The sequence below is a fragment of the Equus quagga genome, chromosome 8 (genome assembly GCF_021613505.1).
Source record: "Equus quagga isolate Etosha38 chromosome 8, UCLA_HA_Equagga_1.0, whole genome shotgun sequence".
In the NCBI taxonomy this organism is placed as follows: domain Eukaryota; kingdom Metazoa; phylum Chordata; class Mammalia; order Perissodactyla; family Equidae; genus Equus; species Equus quagga.
Genome location: NC_060274.1, coordinates 40845253 through 40856769, shown reverse-complemented (window position 1 = coordinate 40856769; position 11517 = coordinate 40845253). Strand labels below are relative to the sequence as shown.

Sequence of the window (11517 nt, the reverse complement as noted above, 5' to 3'; positions counted from 1 at the left end):
GTGACTTATTATATACTATACATATCCTCACACACAGTGAGCGTGTAGCAGATACACATGATAAAGCTGAGGTGATTTATTGTATATTATACATATCGTCACACACACAGTGAGAGCATGTACAGACACAGGTGATAAAGCTGAAGTGGTTTACTATATTATTATACATATCCTTTCTCACAGGTGATAAAGCCAAAAGGTAGCATGTTGACAGTGGGTGAATCTAGGAAAAGGGTGGATTCTTTGTCCTTCAATAATTTTAGCAACTTCTAAGTTTGAAATTATCCCAAATAAAATGTTTTTTAGAAATGAGGTGCCAAATAAGCACGTGAAAAGATGTTCAGTTTCATTAGTTATTAAGGAAATGCCATTTAAAACCACAGCAACGTATCACTTCACACTTGTTAGGATGGCTACTGGAAAGAATGGACAGTACCAGGTGCTGGGGACAATATGGAGCCCCTGGAACCCTCATATACTACTGGAGGGAATGCACGGTGGTGCAGCCATTTGGAAGATGGTTTGATGGTTTTTATAAAGTTAAACGTGCACAATCCCACTGGTAGGTACTTAACCAGGGAGAGATATGCTCACACACAGGCCTGTATGCAGCCTCGTAGATGACTGCCCAAATCTGGAAATGCCCATGCATCCATCCACAGGTGCATGGACAGGTGTGCCCTGACCCACTGTGTAGCGAGCAACTCTGGACACACACGCAGCCTGGCCCAATGTCAGAACCACCATGCTAGGGAGAAGACCAGACGTGAGGCTGCAGCCGTGTGATTCCATGAACGACAGGCATGTACCAGCAAGACAGCAAAGAGAGGATTGGGGCCGAGGGGACCAGGAGCCTTAGGGGTGTAGCTTGATTGTAGTGGTGGCTGTGCACTTGTCACAACTCATAGGATGTGCCCTCAAAAGGGTGAATTTTACCCTGTGCAAACTATGCCTTCACAAACCTGATTTTTTAAAAAAGGAACAAAATGTTAAAAATCAAAACCAAACATTAAGCCATCAGACTACTTTCTCAAAGATATTATTACTAGACCTAGTTCCTTGAGCTCTGTTCTAAGAATGTTTCGCCGTGTCCTCTTGGTACTACGTCCTGTGTTGTTCACCTGAAAGAGGTGTGAAGTTCTGACCCTCTAAATGTGGTTGGACCGCCAGGACATCATGCTGAGTAAAAGAAGCCGGGCCCAGAAGGACATACTTGTTGTAGTTCTGTTTTCGTGAAATGTCCAGAACAGGCCAATAAATGAGTTGTGGTTGCCAGGGCTGGGGTGGGGAAGCATTAAGACGAAGGGAGTAGTAACTGCTCGTGGGCATCGGTCATGAGAATGTTTTCATACTACATAGAGGTGGTGGTTGCACAACGTTGTGAATGTGTGAAAGGCACTGAATCGTTCACTTTAAGATGATTAATTTTACGTTACATGAATTTCATATCAAGAAAAAAATTTTTTTTTTGAAAAAGGTGATGCTGGGCTTATCCTGATTTTTGTTGGGTTTGCACAGTGCCTGTGTGGACTTACTCTGTGGACACAAGGGGCGCAGGCAGTGAGGCCCACCAGCTCCATGTTCACGGAGTCGCCCTCTTGTGTCCCTGAGCTGTGTTGGGCCTAGCTGTGTGTCTAGACCTGGCCAGGAAACCCTGTGTGCGGTTTGTGTGACAAGGACCAACAGTGGAGCCCCAACAAACGGATAATGTTTGGGCTGACCCCCACCATACCATCCGGTGGCTGCTGGCCCGAGCGTAGCTCTGCTCTGCCTGAAGCGCTAGGTGAGGCGAGCAAGGCACTGACTTTACCTAGAGGTGATCATGTGTATCACTTGGGGCTCGTGAGTTTTAACGATACGTATTACAGAGATCTCAGCAACAATAATGACCAGCGAGATACAAATAAAATAAACCCAAAGGGTCTCTTCTTTGCAGAGATTCGTAGTTCTGTAAGTGCCTGAGAATCTCTCCTGGAATAGTGACAGTGTAATAAATTTCCCACTTGAAAGGTTTTCATTGCCTTGACACAAAGATCTGCAGCTTGGTAAAGACAGGGCTGAATTCTCAGCACTGGGGTCTCTGAGGCCAGGTCAGGTCCCCACCTGTGAACTGGAGAGTGAAGTCAGCAAGACACTGGCAGAACAGAGCATCTGGAAACAGACGGTTCACCCCAAGTGTAACCCGTGACGTTGGCAGAGTAGAAGTCATCATCTGAATAGGCGGGCAAAGGGTGCTCACCCCTCAGCTCTTCATGCCCCACACCCCCTTGGACAGTCAGAAGTTGGGGAGGTTTATTTTTGTAATGTGCTGAAATTAATGCCATGCTTGCAAGTTTTCTGAATATTCTCTCTCCTGTGTGACCTGCCCCTCATCAATGCCCACCCCCCTCATTGCTCTCGGGGCCTGGCTGGACCCGGGCTCTGCAGGGGCCCTCGGTGGGCTCAGGCAGCAGAGCTGGAGCTGGCAGCTTCTCAGTGCTGGAGCTGACTTCTCATGACCTGCAAGTGACGTCCACCAGGAGCACATGGTGTCCTCATGGGTGTCACCTGTGTGTGGGCCAGCTGTAGGTCCGCTTTTTCAGGATTTCCCACTGGCCAGTTAACCTTCTCCTCTTGGAGATCCTCTGTGTGAGAGCTGCTCTCACTGCTGGCTTGCCATGTCCACTTCACCTCCCTGTCCCTCCGTGACTGGGAGTTTCATCCCATTGGAGAGTGGACAGTACGAGGGAGAGTAGGCAACCCACCTGTCACTTCTTGGCTCCTCTTGTAAGAGCCTTCCAAGGAGCCCAGTCACTGACCACGGGAAAGGGTGCAGCCTGAGCCCTCCATATGTGGTCCCTGGGACAGGTGCACTTGCCAACAACTTCAGGCAAAGCCCCGATGTTCTGCCTTGGTTCCCATGTTGCAGTCCCTGTCTCTGAGTTCTTGTGACGTCCCCTGGGCTGAGCCGAGTCTGGGTAGGTGGTGCTTCCCCTGATGGGGAGGTGAGTCACATGCGGTGGTCACAGACCTGGAGGATCCCCTCTCACAGCCATCCTGGCCAAGGAAGGCAACAGGACAGGGCACTTGGGCTTCTGGTTGGGAATGGTCATCATCGAGTTGAGCCCTGGATACCTAGGGTCCCAGGGTCCCCCAGCAGGAGGAGACAATGCTGCACTTGGAAGCAGGAAAGGTCATCAAGAGGGAGGGAGGAGGGCGAGCTAGCTGGGGCCCAGCAGAAGGACGGTGAAAGAGGCTTCTGTTCGGGGTGGAGATTCCCGTGGCGTCTCCCAGAGGCCGTGATGTGGGACTAGGTGTGGGCAGCAGGGCAGCTGAGAGCTCTTGGAAATGTCCCCTCAGTCAGAGTGGGTGCCAATGCACATGAGGTCACTGTCCTCTGAGAAGACCTGGGAGACGAGGACCACAGGTGCCACAGACTGTAGTCCTGGAGCATCAGGTCCCCAGTCCCTCCAAGCCTGCTGGCCGGTGCCCACCCCCCAAGTGACCCTGTCTCTGCCCTTGTGTACCAGGTGAGCCTAAGCAAGGCGGGCGAGTACTGGTGGAGCGCCATCCTGGAGGGGGAGGAGCATATCGACATTGACCAGATCAACAAGGAGCGATCCATGGCCACAGTGGACGAGGAAGAGCATGCTGTGTTGGACAGGCTCACCTTCGACTACCACCAGAAGCTGCAGGGCAAGCCACAGAGCCACGAGCTGGTACAGGCGCCCCGCCCTTCCCAGGCCTTCTCAGTGCCCATGCCGGGGTGGGGTGTGGACAAGACGTGCTGGTGTGGGGTGTGAATAGGGTGCTGTGTGGGGTGTGAATTAGGGGTCTGTGTGGGGTGTGGATGGGGGTGCTGGGGCCGGGTGTGGACGAGATGTTCTGGGGTAGGGTGTCGATGGGGGTGCTGTGCAGAACGTGGACAGAGAGTGCTGGGGTTGGGTGTGGACAGGGCACACAACTTGCAGGGCACAGCTGCCCACTGGGTCCTGACATAGGTAGCTCTGGCTTGGTTACTTGGTCATCGCCCAGGACAGGGCACTGGTTCCACTTCTGGACAGAGAGCCGAAGTGGCAGGGCCAAGACACGCCTGTCCAAAATGAGCTGTTAATATCGCACGTGTTCAGCACAGGAGGGGAGAGGCGGGCCCAGCACTGCTGCAGGGCTCATGCGGTTCTGACCACAGGAGGGCCATGGGAAGAAAGTCCTTCCAAGTCACTTGAATGTCAGAGGCGTGAGAAGTCTACATGGCCAGCGGCTATGGAGGGGGCAGGAAGAAGTCAGCTACTAGGGACCATGTTCACGCCTGTGCAGCACGGAGCCTGCCAGGAGCCAGGAAAGGATTAGATTGTACTTTCTTCCCTCTGTTTTAATAATCCCAGGAGTGGCTATTTAGGGAAGAAAGCGTTGCTTTTCTCGGGCTTTATTTAGCTCCCAGTGTCCCACATGAATAGTGCTGGGAGTTTGAACCTCAGTGTGATGGTAGCAGGTCAAGTTCAAGCCCATGTCTGGGTAGGTGCATTGCTGGGCACCACATTCCGTGACGTCAAACAGAGGACCCTGCATCCACACCCCAGCCCCCCGCCATGCCATTTAGATTCACAGGTGTCCTGTCTGTCTCCTGAGGGCCTTGCCATGTGGCTTCTGTGAGTATTCTGGGCCCATGGCTGTTGAGCGCTCCACCACTGCCCCCATGCCTGTCGGTTGTCCTCCATCTTCACTTCGTTCAGAGCTCACACACAGACTTCCCCCTGCAAGGGTGGAGGAGCTGCGGAGGGGAGCACTTAGTAAGCGCCCACTGCATGTAGGTCGGGTTGGGTTCGCCAGGTCATGGATGCAGTACAGCACTCCTGAGAAGAGGGTGTACTTTCAGAGGTCACAGAATAAGTTCATGGTCCCACAGCTGCTCAGGCAGCAGGGGCGGGGTGTGAACCCTGGGCTGGTTCCAGGCCTCTCTCTCATTCCTGCCCTGAATCTCTGAATCTTCTCTTGGTCTGGCTTCCTGACCATCTGGGCTTACAGGGCTGGAGCCAGGACTAAGGTCAGCCATCGGATCACGGATTTCTTGCTGGTCATGTCCATGGAAAGTGGCCATCGCTAAGCCCAAGGGGCATAGGACTCGGAGCACAGCTCACCTCTGTGCACGTTTAGACAGCGGTTTTAATCTAGTTGCACTCTATCTGCCTATGGCCACTGGACAAAGGAGCAGTCTGAACACTGGCCCTGTGGGAGGGGCCTCATGCAGCTGTCAGAGGCGTGAGTGTCCCTGCCCGAAAGTGGGCAGGCTCAGAGACGTGAGGCCTGAGCGGGGAGCAGGAGGTCCCTGCTGACTGGCCCAGAGATGGGGCTGGCTGATGAGGAAGGATCTGAAGAAAGAAGAGCCTTGGAGATGCTGTCGTATGATGGAAAGACCTTTGTGGTTTGAGTCAAAGGGATTCTGGAAGGGCTTGCTATGTGCCAGGTAGCGTGCTGACCGTGGGGGGACGTGAGTACCTGACCAAGAGCAATGCCTTTGGAGACCTTCGTTAGACACAGAGGAACCCAGGGCTGGCAGTACATGTGGCAGGACCCAGGGGTGATCTGGAGATACTAAAAGATTGATGTCTCAAGGCCGTGGTAATGGAGGTGGGAGAGTGTCCGAGGGCCTGGCCTGGCACCAACACTGCCACCTGGGAGTCATCTGAGCTTGGCAGGGATTCAAGAAGGAGCATCTGGAATGAGGTTCACCTCCCGGGGGTTCCACATGGAGTGTCCTCAGCACACAGGTGGTGAGGGAAGCGCAGTATTGGGAGCCGGGTTTGGGACCAAGAGAAGAGTATGGAGGCACAAGGAGCCACATGAGGAGCTGTCAGAGCTGCTGTGGCCTGGCAGTGAGGGAGCTGAACTTGGTGAAACTTGGCAGTTGAAAGCTGTACAGCCACGGATGGTTTAACCCACAGTCTCTGTGGTCCCTGGAGGAAAGCCAGTCCCCAGAAGAAGGAAATGAGGGTCAGCAGGACCCACTGGTGTCTTCAGATGAGGGCCAAGGGGAGGAGAGGTGGCTTAAGAAAGTAGGTGGATGGGGGCCAGCCCGCTGGCACAGTGGTTAAGTGTGCACGGCACAGCAGTTGAGCATGCACGTTCCGTTTCAGCGGCCCGGGGTTTGCGGCTTGGGTCCCAGCTGTGGACATGGCACTGCTCAGCAAGCCATGCTGTGGCAGGCATCCCACATATACAGTAAAGGAAGATGGGCACGGGTGTCAGCTCAGGGCCAGTCTTCCTCAGCAAAAAGAGAAGGATTGGCAGCAGATGTTAGCTCAGGGCTAATCTTCCTCAAAAAAAAAGAAAGTAGGTGGTGATGACGGAACTGCATCGTTTCCTGAGGGGCCTGGGGCAGGACAGATGTGGGGAGTGAGCCGAGGGCTCCATGTTGGAGTTTGGAGTGTGAGGGCTTGTCATGATGAGGCCAGTGCATGGGACATCGTCATGGGTCAAGGCTCAGAGGGAGTGAGTGCTCTGTGCAGAGCTCACCTGAGAGACAAGGGTACTCCGATGGGGGCCTTAAAAGGAGTGAGGGGCCAGGAATCCAAAAAACAGGGGGCTTTAGAGGAGGCAGTGGGCAGGAGGTGGAGGAAGAGGGTACAGGCGGAGGCCACTGGGAAACTTCTGGCTGGGGCGACAAGCCAGTCACCTCGCGACTGTGGCCACCACCCTCCCCTGCTGGCACAGTGAGTTGGGCACTGGGCGGATCCCTCATGTTTGGTGGCTGGCCTGCAGGGCTGCAGCACATGCTTCTCCGGGTGCTCTTCCAAGGTCTTGGTGTGTGTTGTCTGCACCAAGTTGGGAGAAATATCGATTAATCCCCAATACTCACTATGTGTCTTTGTCACACCTGCTGCTGCACCACTTAGGTTTATTAACAGGGGAAAAGAAGACCCTTGTCAGGAGGACAGTCCTGAAGCCTCGTCAGACATCAGACATTTTGCCCACTGCTCAGTCTGCAGGCCTTGAGACCAGTGAGCGGCAGGAGTTGCTGCCATAGGGTAGCCCAGGCCCCGCAGCAGCGAGTCTCTGATTTCTCCTGGTCAGACGAAGGGGGGGTGGCCCCCAGCCCACTGCATCTGCAGGGAAGAAGAGGGTCCTGCGGCACAAGGAGGTGCCTTCCTCTCAGACTCTGCATCTTGCATCCCTGGCCCAGTGCACTGCTCGGCTGGACAACGTTCCAGACTGTCCGCGGCCTGGGCTAGCTGATGAGCGGCCCCGCCTCCACCTCCCAGGGGTTGCGGGGTCTGCGACGAGGGAGTCTAGTTTGACCTCCTGAGGTCTCTCCCTCTGAGTCACAGCCTGGATCCCGCCTGGATTATCTGTGGGTGTGGGCCTCCATGCTGCCAGTCTCCTCCCTGGGGAAAGGGAGCAGGCTCATCCCCCTGCGCCTCAGCTGGCCCGTGGGCTGTATCCCTCAGGCCATTAGGAGTTTGGACAGAGATTCCTGGTGAGGAGGAACAGCAGCTGAACCAGGAAGGCAGCCAGCGCTCGCTGGGTACAAGATGGGGTGGAATCGGCATGTGGGGAGCACAGGCTGGCAGACAGTCGCAGTCACCCCAGGCAGGTCCCCCTCTGGAGGAAGCAGAGCGGAGTCCTGCTCTGGGATGTTAACCTGTCTGTCTGTTTTCTGTTTGTAGAAAGTCCATGAGATGCTGCAGAAGGGGTGGGATGCTGAAGGCTCTCCCTTCCGAGGCCAGCGATTCGACCCGGCCATGTTCAACATCTCCCCAGGGGCTGTGCAGTTTTAAAACTGAAGGAAAGGAAGCCCTCGCCAGCGGCAGGCCTGGGCTCCCTCCTGTCTGGGCCTCACTGTCTGGCTCACCCTCACCAACCTTTCTTTCGAGGGTGAACCCAATCTCTGCCCCTCCCTGCATCTCCAGACTGTTCCAGAGCAGGGTGGGCCGAGAGGGTGTTGGAGAGCAAGGGCCGTCCCAGCAGACATAGCTCTGGCCCCTGTCGCCCCCGTTACCTGTGCTCTGCCTGCTGCTCTTTGCGCTTTGCTTGCTTTTCTTGTGTAGGGGGCGGGGCATGAGTGTGAGACCGGCTTTTGAAGCTGGGCGGAGGGGCCGCTCTCCTGGGCAGTTTGGGGAACCCTCAGCCGTGACATCTTACTGGGTGCGTTTATGTGCGGTCTCACTACTCTGCTTGTAAGTGTCCAGCGCCTGCCTCAGCCTCGTCGTGGAGCAGCAGAAAGTGGAGTTCTGGATGTTGAGAGAAAGTCTCGTGGCCTCAGGCTTGGCACAGCAGGATCTGTCTGTCTTCTGACTGGGTGGCCCTGCTCCCACCTGACCTGGCACTTTCCTCTTGTGGGACTGATTCTCATCCAAGTGCGCCAGGCCAGGCTCTGTCAGGAGACCACGGCCCCTGGTCCCTTCTCGGCTGAGGCCAGATCACGCTGCGCGGAGCTCACAGCTCTGTTCCCACCGCTCTCCCAGGACCTGGAGCCCCCACCCCAATCCTAGAGGGCCCTGTGTACGTGTCACCAGGACCACGGGGCTGCCTTGTTGGGTGGTCACCTTGCAGGTCTCCACACCCTGCAGCCTGCCCTTGTGGGCTCTGTCCACTGGGCTGGGGGAGGAGGAGCCCTGTCTGGAAGGTGGTCCTTCCAGAGACTGCCACCTTCATTGCAGTCTGACTCACAGGGTGGCTGACAGCCCTGTAAGAAGCATCCCTGAGTCCCTGATCACTCTGATGCCATTGCTGGAGGTGCAGATACGAGGTGGCTGGTGGGAGTACTGCCAAGGGGACACAGCTCTGTTGTCTACAGTCATCACCGAGGCTGCCCATGGAGCTGCCAAGACCCTTCTTCAGGGCCCCTAGGATTTTCATGTCCGTCCCACATGGCAAAAGGTCTCATGGCAGGCGTCTGCCTGAGAACCCTTCTCACATGTCTTATCCCCCCGGCCACCCCATGTGGGGTCTTCCGGAGTGACAAGGTGGGGTGTGGCGCACCGGCACTTGGCTACTGGGGAGACTTTGGGAGCTGTGGACTCCGTTGTCAGTTGTCTTCCTCTCGCCTGATTTTATTTTCAGTGTTGCATTTCTCCCCACCCTGCCCACTGTAACAGCAGTGTACCGTGTCTGGGAGTGGCAGGCTGGGGGGTTGCTGGTCGCACATGGCTGATTACGGGTCAGCCTTGCTGTCTTGCGGACATCCTCTGCTCCTTGCTGCCAGCCTAGGCCCTGGAGCTGGTGCACTCTACCTGTTTTCTCTCTTTAGACACGACAGCAGCACATTGGCCCCTGAGCTCCATCAGCTGAGGTCTGCAGAAAGCAGGGTGCCCACCTGCGAAGTTGCCGCGTCTCCAGTGTTGGTTTGCAATAAAACTGTATTTAAGCATCTCTCTGTCTGTGTATGACATTCACTGCCAAGTTCTGTGTCTGTGTGGTCATTGCCAGAATTCTAGCCATGAGGTACTGGGCCCATGTACACAGCAAATGCCAAGATGAGGCATTCCTACATATCTCCTGAAGATGTTTCCCATCCCACCTGCACATTGGTGAGACTTCACACAGCTTTCAGAAATCTAGTAAGCTTTTTTTTTCCTAGTAAGGAAAAAAGGATTGTAGCTGTGCAACTTACATCCGTTGCCAGCAGGTTCTGAAAAGCCAAGATGAGCACAGGACTCAGAACACTTCAGCTGGAGAGCCCTCGGCACCCCCTTTTCCTGCACTCGTCCTGGAACACTGGGCTCACGTGTCTGCCTGCACCCCTGCCAGGCACCACAGGTGTCTGATGCATCCCTTTCCTCAGTCCCCTTGCTGTGTCAGGAGCTGGGTTCAGTGGGCAGAGCCTAGCCCGTATTTCCTGATAAGCATTTCTTGAATGAATGAAGAATACTTAGATGGCTGAATGGTGGCCTTACCAAGCAAACTCCCAGGCCAGAAATAAGCTGCCAGGAAGGAGGGGCACTGTCTTTCAACAGTTTGTCCCCAAAACGTGCCGGAGGGAGAACAGTCAAGAGTATTCTATGTGGAAATGTGTCTGGGAGGCGGCAGCTGCCTTACAAAGACCTTGACCACCCAGAACACAGCTTGGGGAACAGACCCAAACCACCTTCAATCTGGTCCTGGGGTGGGCCAGCTGGCAGTGAGCTCAGCCCGAGATGGGATGGCTCATCTCCATGAATAGAGAGAGTAGAGTTGTGGGCGCAGAACCCGGCTAGCCCTGAGTAAGCGCTCTCTGGCCGCTAATGCTGGTCACAGGTGTTTATGGCTGCTGTAAGCAGCACTGGCCTCTGGAACCCCCAACTACCTGGGTTAGTGGCCCAGATAAGGCATAAATATAAAGACCTAGGCCCTCAGGACTGGGGATGGACTCAGGAGGCCAGGCAGAGCCCCCATGCCCCGTGCACCCCAGGTGTGGGTCAGGCCTTAGATTTGACCCCAAATTCCCAAGGGCTCCAGTAGGATGGAGCAAGCTGGGGAGGGGGCCAGAGGGGGACAGGGAGGGCAGCCCCTTAGAGCCCCCGCCAGCCTCTGCGTGTCTGCCCTCCCATCCTCCCAAGCCTCTCTCCCTCATCTCCCCAGCGAGTCCCAGCCCACCGTGTGTGGTCCCTAGGACCTTGGTCCACCACTTGCTCCACCAGGAAACTCGAAGCTGGTGCCAGCAGGAAGGAGCAGGCCTGAGCCCAGGTGTGCAGGGTGACAGATCTCACAAAACCACCTGTTGACCCCTCCAGGGGCATTGTGACCCCACAGACCCCCCCACCTTGCCGCACCCCTCCCTGTTGCTTCCACACCTGGACAGTTGGGTGCACCTCCTGGTCTAGCCAGAGGCCGCCACAGGGAAGTAAAGAGGGCCTGGTTCCAGTGCCTCAGTTGCAAAATGACCAGCGTTCAGTGGGAAAGGCCAATGGTGCCTGCAGCCCCTCTGGGAATCCCACCCATGAGGGGTCAGCACCAGGGAGAACACTGGCCTGGAGTTGTGCAGACCCTTCTCCCCAACGAGCGAGACTGAGCCCAGGATCATCCCCCATCCACCTGCAACCCCCGGCCCCCACCCACCTATGGTGGACATTCATGATGCGGCCACCGGAGACCCTGACACATGTCACCGCCCCGCCTTCCTTCAAGGACCCCCACCATGGGAGGATAGTCCCAGGCCTGGTGCCCTCCGTCCTCCCTTCCTCCTCTTCTGTTCCCTCCCACTTCTCAGTCCCCTCCCCCTCCTCCATCCCTCTTCCTGCTCCAAGGAGGAGTGGGGCAGAGTGGGAGGCAGAGCAACAGCCTCCAAAGACCTCCTAGTCCTTGGAACCTGTGAAATGTGACCTTACGTGGCAGAAGGGACTTGGTGGATGGATTAAGTGAAGGATCCTGAGATGGGGGTGTTGTCCTGGTTTCTCCAGATGGGCCCAGTGTCATCACAAGGGTCCTCATAAGAGGGAGCAAGAGAATCAAGAGGAGATGTGACCACCGAACCAAAGTTTGGAGCGATGCACTTTGAAGATAGAGGAAGGTGCCATGAGCCAATGATGCAAGCAGCCTCTTGAAGCTGGAAAAGGCAAGAAA

The 11517-nt window shown here is 55.6% G+C and overlaps 1 protein-coding gene across 1 annotated transcript in view; it reads left to right on the top strand.

Annotated features, from left to right (window-relative positions):
* NUDCD3 (NudC domain containing 3) overlaps positions 1 to 9348 on the top strand; it is a 94769-nt gene extending 85421 nt beyond the window's left edge. The window contains exons 5-6 of the mRNA XM_046669125.1: positions 3510 to 3698; positions 7644 to 9348. Of these exons, the coding sequence (XP_046525081.1) occupies positions 3510 to 3698; positions 7644 to 7754 (300 nt within the window). The 3' untranslated portion in view covers positions 7755 to 9348. The remainder of the gene's footprint in view (positions 1 to 3509; positions 3699 to 7643) is intronic.
* Positions 9349 to 11517: the final 2169 nt, after the last annotated feature.